This window comes from Manis pentadactyla, chromosome 2, assembly GCF_030020395.1.
Source record: "Manis pentadactyla isolate mManPen7 chromosome 2, mManPen7.hap1, whole genome shotgun sequence".
Taxonomy (NCBI): Eukaryota; Metazoa; Chordata; class Mammalia; order Pholidota; family Manidae; genus Manis; species Manis pentadactyla.
The window spans coordinates 80,451,741-80,470,755 of record NC_080020.1 but is presented as its reverse complement, the minus strand read 5'-3'; the positions used below and the strand labels follow the sequence as shown (position 1 = coordinate 80,470,755).

The 19,015-nt window shown below is 38.7% G+C and overlaps 1 protein-coding gene across 2 annotated transcripts in view; it reads right to left on the bottom strand.

Annotated features, from left to right (window-relative positions):
* Positions 1-19,015, bottom strand: part of DMGDH (dimethylglycine dehydrogenase) — an 84,739-nt gene that overhangs the window by 44,135 nt on the left and 21,589 nt on the right. For both annotated transcript variants that reach the window (XM_036914143.2, XM_057494049.1), the window contains 8 exons: positions 16,313-16,423; positions 15,605-15,774; positions 14,949-15,102; positions 12,910-13,075; positions 12,316-12,446; positions 10,828-11,045; positions 9,296-9,453; positions 7,124-7,183 (listed from right to left, as the gene is read on the bottom strand). In XM_036914143.2, coding sequence (XP_036770038.2) covers positions 7,124-7,183; positions 9,296-9,453; positions 10,828-11,045; positions 12,316-12,446; positions 12,910-13,075; positions 14,949-15,102; positions 15,605-15,774; positions 16,313-16,423 — 1,168 coding nt within the window. The remainder of the gene's footprint in view (positions 1-7,123; positions 7,184-9,295; positions 9,454-10,827; positions 11,046-12,315; positions 12,447-12,909; positions 13,076-14,948; positions 15,103-15,604; positions 15,775-16,312; positions 16,424-19,015) is intronic.

Genomic DNA, 19,015 nt, shown 5'->3' with positions numbered 1-19,015 from the left:
CTGTATATCATGTGACTGGCCATTACCTTTGGCCTCCCCAGGGAATGATGAAGCAGGCACACTGGCCCAGGTGCTTTGGCTAGAAAGAAAGCCTGCCTCTGATGTAGCCCAATAGTTACATCAGCATTTGTTGCACGTGGGGCAAAAGAAAATGTGGGTTGTAGCCTGTGGGTGGGGCTTGCCATTGACCTTTGAAGAAGTCAGCAGAGTCTGGAAAGAATGCCTTGTGTGCTCTAAGAGGGACTTACACTGAGTCCCGCAGCAACATGGGACATAGTAAAGGGGCCGAAACCCCTTGTCAGATGGCAGATAGACTGTATTGGGCCTCTGCCCATATCAGAACGATATCGCTATGGCATGACTTGCGTGGGCATGGCTATTGTGGTCTATTGGTTGCTTTTCCTGCATGTTGTGCAGATCAGCAAACCACCAAGAGGGGCCTGGAGCATCTCTTTGCAGCCTATGGCCAGTCGCAGGTGACTGAGAGTGATCAAGGCACCCACTTTACTGGACATATGTTACAAGAATGGGTGCAGCAATAAAAAATAAAGTGGAAGCTTCATGTACTATATAACCCTACTAGGGCAGGAATGATTGGTACAATGTTTTGTTGAAATCTGGCCTGAAGTTGGACACCAATAGTCTATGGCTCTGGTCAGTTTGCTTATGGACAGTGCTATGGCGTTTGAATGAGAAGCCCTGAAAAGGAGCCTTGAGCCTTGTGGATATGCTAACACACATTGCTGCCTCTCCTATACAACTACATGTGTAAACCAAAGAGGAGTTATTGAAGCCAGGATATGGCCAGCAGAGCAACATCCTGCTGCCAGCCCCTACTGCATTAAGTCCTGGAGACACTGTTGAATGGACTGGTGGACATTTCGACACATGAACCAGCGATGGCTGGCCCTTCTGGCACCTTGGGGAAAAGGCTTGGAAGCTGGCCTTGTGTGTACTGCTGGAGTAACAGCAGAGTAACCCCCAAAGATCAAGGTAGTGTACTGAAAATGTCCAGGAGGTAAGAGCATCTTATGGGGAAGTTTTGTTATACCTTTATGGCATGTTCCTCCTGTAGCCCTATACACTGACCCATCTATAACTCCCACAGGGAGGAGGGTGAAAGTCTGGTATACTAGACCAGGATGAGATCCCATTCCTGCCACTGTCCTATCACAGGACCACTCTCTTGCATGTATCCTACCTTATGGACAAGATTTGCCTATGCTGGTGTCATTAAAACATGTATCTTATTATCCTTTAGGTTATTTTCTTCTATAGTCCTTGTGACCTGGCCCTGCCCCCTGGCTGCAGCTGCCTTGTGATGATTGCTCTGAACTCCCTACCTGCCCAGCTACTGCCTGCCTGTGGAATGGGCTAGCTATGGACTTAAATCTGCCTAGGACTTTGAACCTAGCTGAAGCCTCTGGTTTGTGGATTATCATGATTTTATTGCTGTTGCTCTTTTGTTATTAGCCTGGTTACAGTGCTCCAGTTTTTTCACACAGAGGCCATCGCAGAAGGTGTGGAATATGTAGATTGTGAGGTGAGATTTCTGGAGTGGGGGACTACGGGTAAAATTGCAATATTTCCAGAATCTCTTGTCTGGTTTTAGCTCATCTGCATATCAATAGGTATTTCCAAGGGGTGGAGAGATTTAGTCCATCTACCTATCAATAGGTAATTACAAGGGCTTGCAAGGGTTTATCTGGACCAGAGAGGTTGGGTGGAGCTTTTCTCTGCTGCAGCCCAGTCAAGAGCGAGATGGGACAACTGCTTTTAAGAAATAAAAGGGTTTCCTAACTTTATTTCTCCCTTTGACTGATTTTGTTTTTAGAGGTATTTTGCCCCAGGATTTCCCTCCCCCCACCCTGCGGAGTTACAGGGTGCTACATTTGCATTTCTAACAGATTCCAAGGTAACACTGTGAACCACATTTTGAGAACTATTGAGGTTAGGGTATCAGATAATTTTTTTTAAGTTCTGTAAGATAGTGATACTCAGCTAGTTGAAAATCATTGATCTAACACAGTCTCAGTCTTTTCTAGAATCACCTGGGGAATTTAGAAAAAAAATACTGACCCTGATTCCCCTTCAGAGGTTCTTTTCAAATTGATCTGGGATGTAGCCAGAGCCTTGGGCTTTTTTTTAAAGCATAGTGTGATTTAAAAGAATCATACTCTAGATGATTCTAATGTGCAGCTGAGTCACTGAACATTTTCTGCCCCCTTGATTCCTAATACTATTTACTTAAAATTTCCCCAAGCTAGTTGGATACCTATACCACTGTAACATATTAGAAATTCCTTTCTAACTTGTCTGTGAACAATGATGTATTTCCACTTTGATGTTTTAATAATGCTAATACTTTTGAATTCTTAGGATGTGGTAAACCTGGTGGTAAGTGCTTTACCTCTTTACCACTTTTTAAATTTTGCTTTGCTTACTGAATAGTTATGCCTTATATAATTTTTCCTCCAAGAGAGGCCCTGTATATACCAGAATCAACATTGTTTTGCAACTTGTTGTTAATGTCTATCACGTTATATTTCTGTATCTACTGGTTAGAAGCCCAACACAGGAAAAGAGGGAGAGAAACGAGAGATGGGATGATCTTATAGAAAAAAAAAGTTTTTCTGATTTGTTTAAACACATTACACTTAGTACTTGTGAATCTTGGCTGGGGTTCTCTAGAAATGGGTGAAGATTCAGTAATTCCAAGGGGAAAATTCCAAGAATACTTATGATTCCATCTTAAGGCAGCTGATTTTCCTTTTGCTAATGATTAATGCATTTCTTTCATTTCCAACTAAAAAAAAAAGCCACTATTTTTTTTCCTAAAATGTAACTTCCTTTGGAACAAATTATAGTACCATAAAGAACAATGATATGGTTGTTTCAGATAAAGGGGTTTTAATTGAGGTGATTTTTAAGTATATATTTAATTATTTTTATCAATATCACAGTTGTGGATAACACTTCCTTTCCGGGCCCTATGCCACTCTCCACAAGGTGGCACTGTTGTACACAGCTAGACAATATTCCTCATAGCAATATTTTCAAAATTAACATTAAGAAAATTTCCTGTTTTAGTTCCTGAAATACCAATTGTTTCAAGCTTCATGAGGTCTGAGAGCCATCAGGAGTTATATCTTTAACTTGTAGACCTGTGGCCTAGCAAGGTGTTTAATAAATGGTACTTAATCAACATTCGTTAGATGGATAAATGTGTGCGTGTATGTAAATCTACTTCCCATGAGCAAAAGCCCCAGGAGGACTGGAGGCTCAAACAACCTAGGAAGTAAGGAAGGCAAGTGCCATGCACCATCTTTATTTGCCATCTAAGATTTCTTCAATACTCCATTTTTCTTTTCCCTGTTTTTGTACTGGTTTTGACAAGAGCACTCACCCTAATGCGTCTGATGGCCCATGTCCTCACCTACCCATTTCCCTTCTTAAAATGGGAAAAGCAGGTATTCTGATCCTACCACAGAACACAAAATTAAATATAACAAAAATGTGACTATGGGAAATATCAGTTAGTAAAATATAGCCATGCAAATCCTATGATATGTGTTGCCAAGAAAAAAAATTCCTGAGTAGTTATTCAAGGCTTGATAAACCCATGATTGGAAAGGACCTTGCTGGGAAAAGTGGTGGTGGGAAAGCACTATGGTGATGTCAGAGTTCAACCTGGGCTCACATAGTGACTACACCTAAGTCACTTTACCTCCCTGTGCTAGTCCTCAAATGAGGAGGCGGACCCTGTAGTGGTACTGTGTACTCTCACAGCTTGCATCTCTATATTTTTCTTCATTTTATGACTTATATGATCATTATGTAAACACTTAAGGAATAAGCAGAGAATTTTACATGTTTGTTTTGAAAGGAAAGAATTGGTTTTAAACAGCTGTAAAATGCCAGGGTTTTTTGTTTTGTTTTGCTTTTGGTATCAAATATAAATATTCCTCTGATTTTTTTGGTGTCAAATATAAATATTCCTCAGTTTTCATATACCATCAATTTTCCAAAGTAATATGGACTTTCATTATATTATTCTTTAGAATGTTGTATGAAGTCAGCTTGAATAACATTTTTTTTGCCCAGGATTTGAATGATCAAGTTACATGGTATAGATTATTATGTTAATATGTTTTTCAGGAACCTGTTTCACATCATAGACTGCTAGGAAACCAAGATAAAGGTCACCAAATAGGATCTAAATAAAGCTAATCTAACCTCTTCACCTGTCTTGGAAATTAGCAAGCATCACTATAGTTAGGTTGATACCCACTAACTACCAGACTTAATGTAATTGAAAAAGACTGGCTCAGTTAGGTCCAGATCCTTGTACTACATAGACCTTCACCCCTTGAAAGCATTAGAAATTAACTTTGACACCAGAATGAGAACCAACAACTCAGAAATCATTAAAAAAAAAAACAAAAATAAAAATCATTATTAAACAAAGAACTGAGATCTGAGCTGAGCTTTGGTTGTTGAAATAATTTAAAGGATTTAATACACAATTCACACCTGCTTATAGTTATTAAAGGGAGTTTCAAAAACCGATTTTCAGTATAAAGAGATCATTTATTCATGCCTTATCCCCAAACAATAATACCCAAACACTGAAGCAGGAGTCAGTTATATATTTACCTATTGGTGACCAACACAGAACTTTAGTGCTTTCAAGAGTCAGGCCATTTTCATCCTCATTTTGAACAACTAAATAAGACTTCCGTTATCAGAAGGAGCAATCTGCTGCTAGGGTCTGCCTGAATTCCAAGCACCTGCTTTCTCAGGTCTGGAGGCAGATGGTACATCATAAAAATAGAAGTACTGGGGAAAATATTCCCTTTAAAGATATTCCCTTTAAAACCCTCTAGAAAGTTCTTTTTCCTGAAATCTAATACTATAAATATACATGTTTATGTTAATATCTTAGCCTAGAATTTGGAAACTGATGGAAGGGCATTTAAAAAGTTTCCTTAGCCTGATTTGAATACACATGTTCATACACTTCCATAGGATGGGAAACAGCCTTTACTTTAGCTTATTAGCACATAAGGTAGGTCAGTTTATTTTTGGAATTACAGCAAGTATACTAAACAGCAGCAGCTGTGCCCCCTCCCTTCACTATTACTGCAAACTGCACCTCTATTAAATGCTCTTGTAGTAACTAAGACACTGCTCATGGGTGTCTAAGTTAGCTTGGGCTGCTATAACAAAATGCCATAGACTGGGTGGCTTAAACAACAGGAATTTATATCTCAGTTCTGGAGGTTGGGAAGTCCAAGATCAAACTGCTGGCAGACAGAGTTCCCCTGTGAGCGTCGTCTTCCTGGCTTGTAGACAGCTGCCTTCTCACTGTGTCTTCACACGGTAGGCTCTAGTCTTTCCTCCTCTTCTTACTAGAACACTAATCCCATCACTGGGACCCCACACTCCTGATCTCATCTAAACCTAATGGCCTCCAAAAGGCCATGCCTCCAAATAGCATCACATGGGGGCTAGGGCTTCAATATATGAGGTTTGGAGTGACACAAACATTCAGGCTGTAACAATGGAATAACCTCGTTTATATGTATTTGTAGTACCTGTATAGATGATCTAGACTTTAATAAATTGGCTACATAATATGCTTTTCCGTAGTAATTATGTAGGGCAGTGCGTCTCAGACTTTAGGGGGATCAGAATCCCCTACAGCTCGTTACAGCAGATGCTGATTTATTTGGCCTGAGGTGGAACACAGGTGATGCTGTCTGCCTGAGGGCCACAGTTTGAGAACTACTGATGTAGGAGTTCCTTTTGTTTTTGTTGTTGTTTCTAAAACTATTATTTTTATAGAGGCACATACAGTAAAATGCACACATCTTAGCATATAGCCTGATGAATTTAGACATGTGTATACATTCATGTAACCATCACCCAGATTAAGATATCAAACATTCTCACTACTTTTTTCCCCCTTCACCTATTAGACCCGTCCTTCCACTCTCCTCCCTTATGGCCACCATCAGTTTGTTCTCTGTGTCTATGAGTCTATTTCTGTTTTGTTTCTTTTTTTTTAGATTCCACATTCAAGTGAAATCATAAGGTATTTGCCTTTCTCTGTCTGACTTATTTAATTTAGCATAATACCCTCTGGGTCCATCCATGTTGTCTCAAATAGCAAGATTTCAATTTTTATGGCTGAGTAATATTCCATTTTCTACACACACACACACATATACCACTTCTTTATCCATTCATCTACTGATAAACATTTAAGTTGCTTCCATATCTTGGCTATAATGCTGCAGTAAACATAGGGGTGCACATATCTTTTTGAATTACTGATTTTTGTTTTCCTTGGGTAAATACCCAGAAGTGAAATTACCAGGTCATAAGGCATTTCTGTTTTTAATTTTTTGAGGAATCGCCATCTGTTTTCCATAGTGGTTGCACCAATTTACATTTTCATCAACAGTGCATGAAGGCACCATTTCCCACATCCTTGCCAAAACTTGTTATTTCTTGTCTTGTTGACATTAGCCACTTTGACTTGTGTGAGGTGTTACATCATTGTGGTTTGAGGTCCCTTTGGATACTAATATCAGTCATTATTTTAGCTTTTGAGCCTCTACTGGCTTCTCAGTAAATACCATTTTATGCTGAATGCATTTAGAATGTGTCATTTGCTTATACTTGGATGTTATGTTATATACAAAGGTGCTTAATAAGCAGGTGGATAAATCTGCTAAGGTGAAGCTGCTTGGTCTGTGAGCACCCAGGGAGAGTCAATTAATGCAGTATGTCAGTTAGCTAATGTATGACTTCCCAAGTCACTAGATTTACAAGAATGGCTGCTGACATCTTATCTTTACTAATTTTTATCTTAGAATTTAGATTTAGTCTTTATACTTCCTGGAGTCTGCTCTCTTACAAGCACAGTGCAATAGTTTAAACTGATATTAAATTTTTACTAAATCTTAGTATGAAGCACTTGAGCAATGCTTAGTACTTACGTTCAACTCATTTATCCTGTAATCACACTTGGCTAAATTTTAAAGCATAACGTTGTCACAGAACAGCATCATCATTTTAAGGTTTACTTCAAGTACTCTTAGGAATGTAAACATACCTTATTTAGCTTCACAAAATATTCCAATCCAGCTTCCAAGGGATTTGTATCACAGTTCATCTAAAAGGGAAACACACATTTAAAATCTAGATGAGTGCAAATCATTTCAGTAACATCACTTCCATATAGTATTTTTTTAGGGAAGGGAACACTTTTTGATTTTGAATATAGATTCTGAAAAAGGAAAAGGATTGATTGGTCTCTAGTTTTTTATCCAAAACTCAGATGTTATTTGAATAGCAAATTACAAATTAAAATGTAGTTTGTTTCTGGGGCTCTTTTATTATAATAAATATCTGAGGGATACCACCACATGATGTTCCTTCCAGAAACAAGACTTTCATATGTTCTTATGTAATAATTTTACATAATTGGGTTTGGAAAGTTATCATGTAATTTACTTATAATTAGTCAGGAATCTGGATAAGTAGAGGAGAAAGCTGTTGGCAGGAAAATGGCTTCTATAGAGTTCAGGAAAAGGAAAAAGAGAGGTTGAATCTCAATCTTTTCAAATACAGATGAGTAACTACAATATACTTTAAGCTGGAACAAAAGCCACTATTTAGGGCTAGACCTGAAGTTAGGGCTTTTGTTGTTGTTGTTGTTATTAGTCTCTTTTGCTGCAAGAGAACTGTTTTAAACTGTGTAAAAAGTAGCCAAACTTTTTAAAAAGACAGTATAGCACTCATATAAACGAGATGAATAATGAAACTTGTTTCACATTATATAAAATCTCGTCTCATATTTCCTAATCGATTTAAGCGACTCCAAATTATTGTTTTCTGCCCAAAGTTTCAGAATTTCTCCAGGAAAGAAAATAAAATGAAGCACAGAAGATTGATTACTGTAATAACACTAGAGGGCGTGCTAGCACTGCTGGGAAATTAGAAGGACCTTGGATGTTGAAAAGCTCTTAGGAGGTGGTATGAGAAAATAAAAGGCAGAGCGGTGGGTGGAGAAAGGCTTAATTCCCAAAAGCTGCTTCTGCAGCTTCATTCCTTGGGGAGGGTGCGGATGGAGTTGTCCTCTCCCTCCCTGCAGCAGCCTCTTCTAAGGTCGCCGTGGCAGGCTGAGAATCCCTTAATAGAGCGCTTCTCTTACAAAACAGCAACCTGCTCAGGGTCCTTGTTCTTTCAATGGCTCCAGGAGGCTGCTCCCCACCTCAAAGCCCACTTGCTTCTGCCCATAATCTAAATGCCCAGGGATCCTGCCTGAACTTTCAAACTCACCTTACCCTCCAATTAAATTCATTCTTCTAAGTGCTAGCCACTTTATAGTGTATCAATACCTGTAAGGTTATAAGATAAAGATTATCTCCATTTTATAGAAAAGTAAACAGAGGCACTGGAAGGTTAAGGCCACATAACTCGTATGAGGTAAAGTTCAAACCCAAGAGACATCCCCCTCCCCCACTCTGAAGTACACCCTTTATCACTATCCCATATCTCACTCTCAGGCCTAAAACCTCAATGTCTTCCAAGCAGTTAGGGATGTGACAAAATTAAGGCATCCAGAGACAGCCTGTCATTACAGGAGACAGAATAGTTTGAACCACAGCATGCCACTTCTGTATAACTTCCAGGCCACGTTGTTTACTATTTCTTAGTGTAGAATAGGTATAATTAGGTGCCCCCACTCTCAACGTCTTGCTCAGGAATCACCAATACCATCTTTAGGGAGAGTTGAGAAGGTAAATTAAATCATGCATATGAAAATAGTAATAAGTAGGTTTGATCAACACATCCTAGACAAACAGCTCTGTTCCTCAGAAAGACACCTCTTGTTGCTATTTATCCAAAAGGCACACAGTAAGAAGAAAATGAGGATAGGCAACATGACAGAGGAGGAGGAAGCCTTTGAAAGCTGGTCCCGCTCTCAAATCCTGAGGGGTAGGCGGTCACAGCTCCACACACAGAAAGAATGCCCAGGGTTCTTGGCCAAGCAGGAGGAATTAAGGCAGAATAAACATTGTGTCATAATTCCACTGAACTTTCAACTGGGAAATCCAAGAGAAAAACCTCTTCCCCTAATTAAAAAGAGTTATCTAAAAATACATAATTTCTCTTTCAGCCAGAGCAAATGTTAATGCAGTTGACACTAGCCCTTCTACAAAAATCAGATACAATAAGCATAAAATTTTAATTAGTATTTCATTTAAAGAGCATTTCAGACCTCTGACCCCCAGGCTCTGAAAGCTTTCTCCAGTCTTAAGGCATTCATGGCATATGTTCCAAAATTGTCAATTCCCTCCTCTTGGCCTGCATTCATGATAACATCATAAAGCGTCGTGGAATCTTCTCGTCTGTGGTACAACTCCCAACCAAGCTCACCTGAAATAAACCCACAAGTGGCACACTAGAGCAAGATCAATGATTACTAGGTCTAAAGTGCATTAGCTAAAATATATAAATAGTGGAGAAATTCCATCTACGCAACATAAACATCGTTGAGATTGAAAAGACCAGTTCACAAAAAAGTTGTAACAAAACCCCACTGCAAAGGAGGCTGCAACATCACAGATGCATTCATGCCCAATCCTGTCTTCCATTCAGAGAGTGGTATCTAGGACAGTTCTTCTTATGACACAAGACTAATGCAGGAGTTAGTCCTGACTCTTGGCCTCAGCTTCATAATGTTAAGTGAGTGATTAGCATGGCATAGTTTATCAAGGTAGGGGGTTCAAAGTTTAGATACCTAAACCCCCAATTCCTTGCCCCAAAATAACAAGACTTAAGAATACAGGCAATCAACATTCAAATGGTCTTCATTGTGGGATAGCCATAGTCTTTAACAACCACCACCTATGCGCGCACACACATACACACCACCATCTCCCTACTTGGTCACTTCATTTGCCATTAAAGCTGTGGGCAAAAACCAAAGAAAATTAAACCCAATCCAAAGTCAGTTTAGTTTTTATTTTGCGTATGTTTTATTCTAGTCACCATTTTGCCGAGGTAAGTTGGAGGAAGGGTGGAGAAAAGGCACAGCAGAACCCCAAGGAAGAGCCATGGCCTTTACACGTCTTCTCCTTGTTCCCCAATGTTGAGGGCTGGTGGGGTGTTTTCAAAGTACACCCCCAGAATGTGAGCAACATGGAATTGAATGAATGCCTAGTCACCAAGTAGTCCTTCTGTGAAATGACAAGAGGGTCTAGAAGAAGTTAGAGGTGAGCCCAGAGCACTAGTGGTGAACTGAAGAGCAATTCATTATCTCTGCTTCAAATACCTACTATGCACAAAGCCTAGATGCTATATGAAGACTTCCCTTCAGGTCTAGAAGGAAAAACAAATAGTGGTAATGCTTTAAGAGAGGTGCCTGATACAAGATGATCTCTATGGGAGATACTATCCAAGGGAGACCATTCTGAACATTCCCAGATAGCCAGCTGGACTGAATATTCTGTCAACCCTTCCAAAGATTCCCACGGCATCCTCCTCCCACTCTTTTATCTTCCCCTCCGAACGGTAGTCATCTATGGGATGGGAACAGCAAATGGAAATCTGTGGAATGACTCTCAGGCTAAGAGTGAATAGACGGAATTGTCGTAAGATGCACAGGAGATATCTTCCTTCAAAGTTACACCGACAAAGTGAATGTGGATGTGTGTGTGTGTGTGTGTGTGTGCGCACACACGCATGCACATTTCTGGTAGCTTCTTCTAAATTTTAGAGACTTACTCTAAGTTACTTTCCAATTCTTACCAGTGTACGATATCCTAATTGCAGTGACTGGAATGTTGGAAATCTTTAAAGACTTGGTCTGAAGAAACTTGAAAACATCATCCCGAAGATCCTCAGAGGTCAGTTTCTGAAGGACCTTTCTTGCATGTGGCCCTGCAACTCCAAGGACTCCAAGCTCATCAGTTATGTTTTTAATTTCAACATCATACCCACCTTTGACTGCCTCTTCTTCAATCCATCTGCATGTGAGTCATAAACATTGTGTTAAATCTTGCTTGAATAATGTATATTGGTAACATATTGTTTCTCTGAAGACATTTTCTTGTCTAGAATTACCTGAAAGTCCCCAGAGTGTCATTTCATATAATAACCTAATTTTTAAAGTTGCAGAAACCAAGTCCCAGAGATGTTAAGTGGTTTTCCTTAAACAACCACTTATAAGTTTGGGGGTAATTTTTCACAGCAAAAGGATCCTTCGATTTAAATGAGCTATGCCACACAATTCTTTTAAATAGTGACAGCCCTGTTGCATTTAAACTAATGATTCAATCTTCCAAAATTAATTTCAACTCAAATTTTCTCTAATACCTGTGCACAGGAGGCACATTTGTACAGCTAAAGGTTAATAATGTGCCTGCCACCAAACACATAACTGCTTTGACAATTACAAGGAAAAGATAAAAATTCTGAAATCGTTTTAATTTTCAATTCTTGATGAATTATTGGAACCCAGTTATAGTGTTTGTTTATAATTTATTGAGCAGTCCCTGGAGCTGTACAAGTCTATCATTAAAACGATCATCTGGTTTTACACAAATCTAAGCTACAAAGATGGCTCCCAATATATCTTGGATTAAAGGATATAATCTGCATCAATTTACAACTAGAGTGAGTGTCTGTCAGAGTAAGACATTTACTAAACAATAATATTCCAAACATTTTTGGAATACTAAAGACTATAGGTTTTTTAGTAGTCTAAATAGTAGACTAAAGATTCATGTGAAACATTGACTTGGCAGGTAAACAATTTAGATCCAGTGGTGGGCCAGAGAGCACAAAGCATGAAAGTAGGGGAAGATAACCCAGGGAGACAGTTTACGGAAGTGAATTGAATGTGGGTGTCAGAATCAAAAGGACAGGCTTGAGCAAGTTATGAAACCCAAACTTCAGATTCCTTCTCTGAAAATGGGAATGATATATACCTTTGCAGATATATCTATTAAAAGAATCAATTGAAATAATGTGTAAAAAGAGTTCTGACACATTGATAATGACTAATAAATTTGAGTTAATATTATTAGAACCAGTAAGCCCTCTGGATGGATTACCATTTGGAGGGGATTGGGATTAAGGTCTCCCACTTCAGATAATTTCTTATAAAAGACATGAAGTTCATTTGAAACAGTAAGGTTTAAGAACTGAAGTTGTACTTTAAACTTAAAGAATATCTCAGTGCAAGATAGAGTCAATACATAATCCATATAGTTTTCTTACTGGGTGTACACTTACCTAAGGTCATGAAGTTCTGATCCAGAACCAGTTATTAATAGAAACTCCCCAGGAGACTGGTGAGAAACAGTTAACTCAGCATACACTCGACCTTTTGGTGTTAACATGTGACTTATATTTGTAAAACCCACCTACACAAAAGAATTTAAAATTACCTAGGGATGAAATAAAAATCTTATGTGTCCTTTTAACACAACATGGAAACAAAAATGTGGATGTCAACAATGGAAAAAAACAACTGAATCTTATTTATATCAACTGTGTGGACTACCTATAAATTTAAACCCAAGATTAACTTTGAAGTTCTTAATTTAAGTGATCATTACAATTATTTGTCATAAAAATTACACTTCAGTCAATTTTGCAGTTTCTATTGACACAATTAACCAAAGTCGTAAGATCCTTGGATGATAATTCATTCAACAAAAATTTTAATTTGAAAATTAGTGTGAATACTCTTGGTCAGTTGAAGAGTTCCATGTTCATACAGACATCACTAGGTGGACTAAAATATCATTTTTTCTTTTTTTTTAAATGAGAAGATAGGTAAGCAGGCCTGAATCCTGGACCTTGTACCCCTACAAGGTTATTTACCTTTGGAATGACATTTGCAAAGAGATGGTCCAACAATCTAATGGAGTCTTGGCCTTTGATGTTAAACTTGCCAAATGGTGACAGGTCAATCACCCCTACTCTTTGCATAACCTGTTTATACTCAGAGCCCACAGGCTCAAACCAGTTTGTGCGATGAAAACTTGGCCTGAAATAAATAATGTTTTTGTCATAAACCAACTGTCATTCATTACTGAATATGGATATTGTAATAAGTTTATTCATCTAGAAAGCCCCTTTAGGAAAAAAAATGCAACCTAAAATTCTGTTCAGCAAATCATATATATATATATGTTGAAATCTGATTTTTTAAGGTTATTCAACCATCCCTTTGACCTATTTCCCAGTGAATGAAGTATTAATTAATTAAAAAATAAGATAGGCCATGTGGACTGTCAGATCTGGAAGAAAACTTAGAAGTCAAGTCACCCAGTCCTGTGGTTTTCAATCTTGGTTGCATATTAGAATAAAATGCTTGGGAGCATTTTTAAAATACCAGTTTTTTAACCTAATTAAACCAGAATATATGGGGGTGGAGCCATCTTCTCCACTGCTTCTCAAACATACATTCAAATACAAATCACTTATACTTGTGATGTAGCAGGCTTGGGTGGGGCCCTATATTCTGCATTCTAACAGGCTTCCAGGTGATACTCAAGCTATTGGTCCCTCCTGGAGGAACCAAGGACCTGGTCCAACATCTTCATTTTTTAGAGAAAAGGCACAAAGTGATTTCCAAGGCCTTTGCGTTAGTTAATGACAGAGTTTGGCCTGGAACAGATATCTTCTGACTCATTATGCAGGGTCCTTTCCAATTTACAATATGGACTTCTAATATGGTGTTTTAACTTCAGAGCAGGATACTAAGTCTTTGGAATGAGTTTTCAGTAGTTTAATTATTAAAATGGTAGAAGAAATGGGCCAGATCCAAATAGCACAAGGTAAAGAATTGACCTGGCATTTATCTGAGTAATTTAGGAAAAATCAAACCAGTATTTTGCCTCCAGATGATTTAAACTGGGTGGCTACAGAGACCAAATTCATTAGTCAACCCTGCCTTGTATTATACTTTGCACCATTTAGATCTGGTCTTAAAGTAAAAATCACAACCTGCTTAAATATGACAAGTCAAAAGCAAAGGTAACTTAATTTCTAGATTTGCTATTTCTCTTGGTTTATGGATTCTTATGAGAAAAAATAAATAATCACTATTAATCCCAAGTACAACTATGGCAACAACTTCAGACAATTCAGAGAATTGTTTTAGTGATGTGGTTTATGTTTTCACTTAACCTAAAATGCTAAGTAGATGATCTTTTCCCCTCGTGGGGAAAGTTAAAGTTCCTATGGCCAGGATCCTCACCTCACCCTAAACTACTTGATGATGTAATTGGCCTACTGCTAGGCTAATGCTCTCACAGCCTGGACAATAAGCTATTATTGAGTGAGTCACTTTATGCTCTGATATAAACCCTTTTACCCCCAAGAATGTTCTGTTGTCATTTCTTGGTCCCACTGAATCCATACTGAACTTTCCCTGGGCTGAAACCCTCAGGCAAGACACCCCTAATTTATCAGCAATGCATAATTTGCATGACTCAGTGCATACACACTAGAAAGGGGTTGTTTTGAGCTATTCCTTGATAAACAGAAAAACCCGTATTTTCATACTATGTGATTGACCAGGCATCCTAAACCAGAACAAACCTTTAGAAGCCCACTGAAGCAATGTGGGGATCAGAGGGGTTGGAGAATGTTCCTCTGGGCCAAGTGGAGGCTTCACCTGGGCTGGCTGTAGGACTCTCAAAGCCACACAGATCCTAAATATGGGCCAGTGTCATGTGGGATAGACTAATGCCTCCACTGCCAGAAAATAATGTTTATAGGAAAATGCCCAGTGCTCTTTGGGATAGGGTGGACTGATGGGGTGGGAGGGGGAAATGGCTCTTCTCTAATGTCCCTCCATTTTACCTCTGAACTTTTGTTCTGCAGTCAGAGTCCCCAGGGGTGAAGTCACTCACCTGTACCCAGTGTCCTGACCTGGTTTGTAGAACCAGTGTGGCTGCTCCCAGCCTGCATGGAACCCCATGGAACACTTTGACTCCAGGGTTTTATAAAGTCCACTGACACGCTGAGTTGGCCTCCCGGCAAACCGTTCTTCTTTAGGATAACCAACTGAAAAAGGAAAACCGATACTCTAAATAGCATATAACCGAAACTATAAAATACTTTGAAGGGATCCAGAAAATGAAAAATAAAGTACTTAACATCTAGAAGCATATACATGTGTTTAACTTATGTTAAAGATGGTAACTAGATTTATTGTGGTGATGGTTTCATAATGTGCATAAATGTTGATTACTGTCAAAACTAATATAATATTGCAGGTCTACCATACTACAATAAAAATACTTTATGTAAAAATACCCCAAAACTGTCATTTATATTGATCATCAAAGGGTAAAGTAAATATAGATTTAAAACTTAAAATCACTGATATACTCTACACATTAAATATTTGCATTCATATAGGTTCCTTGTAGCTTAGAGGCACAATCATTTTTAGAATTCCTAAACATCCCCACCACAATGCACAGAATAAAAAGTAATTAAAATCAGTGGCTCTGCAAGTAAATTTTGCACACACTTCGTAGACAACAGTATCTTTGCACTTTACCAATATTGTTGAATCCATATGACTCTCTTGCTTTGGCTTCTGTATACTGAGTTGTTGTCCATTTGCCGTAGCGACTGGGATCCAATTCTATCAGATCAAAAGGAGGCTCTCCATGCAGGATCCAGTCACTGAGATATTTCCCTACCCCACCAGCATGGATTATGCCATATCTTTCAAACACAGAGATAAACATCCTGTTACAAACTACTAGGTAATTTATGTTGTTTCCAAATAATGAAACATGTCCAAATATTTTACAGGTCCTCAAAGTTGGAGGGTTTTGTGCTCTTTGGAACATAAAACTAACATAATCTTTATAATCATTCTCCAAAGAATACATGTATAAGGCATCCAAATTAAATGTGCCTGACTTGTGAGTTAATTTGCTTGCACAGCTTCAAGAGATGCATAACTATAATATTTTCTACAACTCTTATGTAGTAGAGTCTCACTTCAGGAAAGTAGGAGAAAGGAAGTAGACAGATGTGGCTGGTACCTTATCAGCCCTCTTGAGCTATCATTATCCTGACTGTTAGAACCTTGCAAGAGAAATATGTACACTGTAGAGTGGCTTGCCATTTTACCATCTCTTCTCAGACTCTAGTTAGTTCAGGTCCCCTTAGGCACAACGTCTCTGAAAGGATTTTGGGCCTACATAATGGATCTTGGGCCATTTTCTTAGAAGCATTCAGGAGAAGAGGTACTCACCCAGACACTTGTGTGGAAGAGGGGGAAAGGAGCATTGGCCTCTGTATTTTGCAACTGATGGGGCGGTTGGTGGGGAGGGTGGGTCTGTTTTCTATTTCCATATGAAGATGTCTTAAAACCAAGGACATGATTGTTGCAAATAATTTGGTATCAGAAAGAAGGATTACAGCTTAACACTGGCCTGTGTAGTTCTACCTACTCACTCTTGTCTAATAAAGGGCTTCACTGTGGGTTTATCAGTGGTTTAAGTCAAGAGAAGCTTCTAGGGAATTGGGTGAGCACGCAGTCATGTGTAGACCAAGAACAGGAGCTACATGAGCATATCTGGAAATGCAAGACATGTCAGTACCACAAATAACAGCAACATAACAGCCAAAATCATGAGTTGGGAGGACCTTAGCAAAGACTTTTCCCACAACAAGATACCAGTTTGGCTATTTCATTAAAATGAATACCTAAATTTGTTATAAAGATATTTCTCAAGCAGAATAAAAAGCAATTAATACTTCTCTGGCCACAGGTCATCCAAATAACCCACAATCTTACAAAGTTTCAAGAAAACAAGAAATACATGCTTAAAATGTTTATTCACTTCCCCAGGCCCAATGTATAATATGCAATAGTTGCTCTTTTTGAGAGCTAAACGTCCTCTTTACAGGACCTGAAGCTATATAAAGCTTCACTGACATTTATTGGATCCTTACCATTTAGTGGGCATTGTTTTCACCTAAGAGGTACCAGCTGATTTATTCTTTAGCAACTCTATTTCACCAGTGAGAACACCAATCTGCACATGCCCACAGGAGTTAAATAAAGTCGCACAGCAACACAGAGCAGAGTCAGGATATAAACTCAGTTATCTGACGCTAGTGTCTCCTCTGTTATTGGACTTCTTCAATGGATCTCAATCTTTTCTCAGCCAAGACACACATGACAGGTAGAATTTACATCCTTGACAGACTCCTTGGGCATAGCCAGGGCGGTGCTGTGGCTTCCTGCAGACTCATTGCCATGTCACCATGCTCTTCCGCTTTCAACAGTGCACAGGGGCAAACAAATGGGGCAGGAGATGTTATGTGGAGATAATCCTGAATCAAGTCTAATTTATTTTTAAAAAGTAAATCCTTATAAACTCCACCTTCCTAACCATTAAGAAATTATATGTAAAACACCATATAACTGAGTATTATGAAACATCTATTTTCATACTGAGAGCCCCAGGTTTAGTAGCTAAAAGTATAAAAGTATGGAGTGAGAGAGATCTGGGTATGTTTTTTTGTTCTGCCCCTCCAGCTGTGTGACCTTGGGCAAGTGGGGTAACTACCCTGAGCTTTAATCTTCTAATGTACACACTTTCTTTGTGGTGCTGGTGGAGAAATAATTGACAGGGCATGAAAAGCACACAGTAGGCAAGCAATACATGGTGGCTGTTTGACCCTTATATGACCAGCAGCAGAGTATCCTCATGCCCAGTTTAAGATTTCCATGAGGAAGTAACATGTGAAGTGGGAATGGAAAGGAACTTGATGAGGAAAGTCCTTCTCCTGTCTCCGGCATTCATCTACAGAACCCACTTCTTCCCAGTGGCCCAGCTGTTAGGCTTTTGGGGTGTTTGTGTCTGCTTTTTACACTAACTTTGTTAAGCTGTTAGGTGCTATCTCTTATAACATTCTCCCCTCTTTATATTTGATTTTTATAAACTTTTCTAAGCCAAGAAAACTATATTCGATTCAATACAGTTCATTAAATATTTGGGGGGCACTGTTTGTCACCCAGAAGCAGAAAAATATGTTAGAACTGTGACAAAAGTAAAAACATCTCTGACTGAGGGTAATCTGTGAGTAAAGTAAATGCACACTGGCATATAAGTAGACAGTTTGTAGATTCCCCAAATTATCTGGACTGGCAATACCAGAATAACCAACAACACTGAAATGCAGATCCCTGGGCCCCTCTCCAGACCACTGAATCAGAATCTATAGGAGTGGTGTCTTAGAATCTGTTTGCTTGTTGGTTTTTCAATTTAGTACATCTTTCAGAGATTCTAGTGACAAATGACAGGAATTTCATAGATAAGATGTAAAGGAGGATGAAACACATGTAAGCATCTACCTACAAAGTTGAGATTCTGCTTTTTTAACATGACTCTCAGATGATCTGCTGCTCAGCCTGGGATGGTATGGGAACCACTGGCCTCCAGAACCAGGGAATGGATCACTGATATAAGCCAGGAGAGGTAGCCAATGTTAGCATTCTATCATAATACACAAAGAAATATTTTAGCAATTTCAACCTTTAGGTAACAAGAAGTTCTTTTTGGTTCAAAACAAAAATGCCATAGAGAGTGAGGCATGCCCACCCCCAACCTGTCATCTTCTCTATTCAACTCCCAATGTTTGCAACCTGGGAAAACTGCCCAGAACAATCAGGGAAGGAGTCTAACATCAGATCAGCCCTATGGAAACAGATGCCTTTCTAATAAGTAACTGGTATTCTAAAGAAGGCAACTTCCTAATTTCCTTAGCAAGTAGTAATAGGTATTCCATTAAAGTATAAATAATCATGAGGCCAAGGATTCTGTCTGTTTATGGCCAATGATCCACATATTAGTTGACTAAATCAGTACTTCTGTGAATAAGCCAATTTCAGAATTAAAAATAGTAAAATACTTCAGAATAAATTTAGCAAAAAAAGTGCAAATGA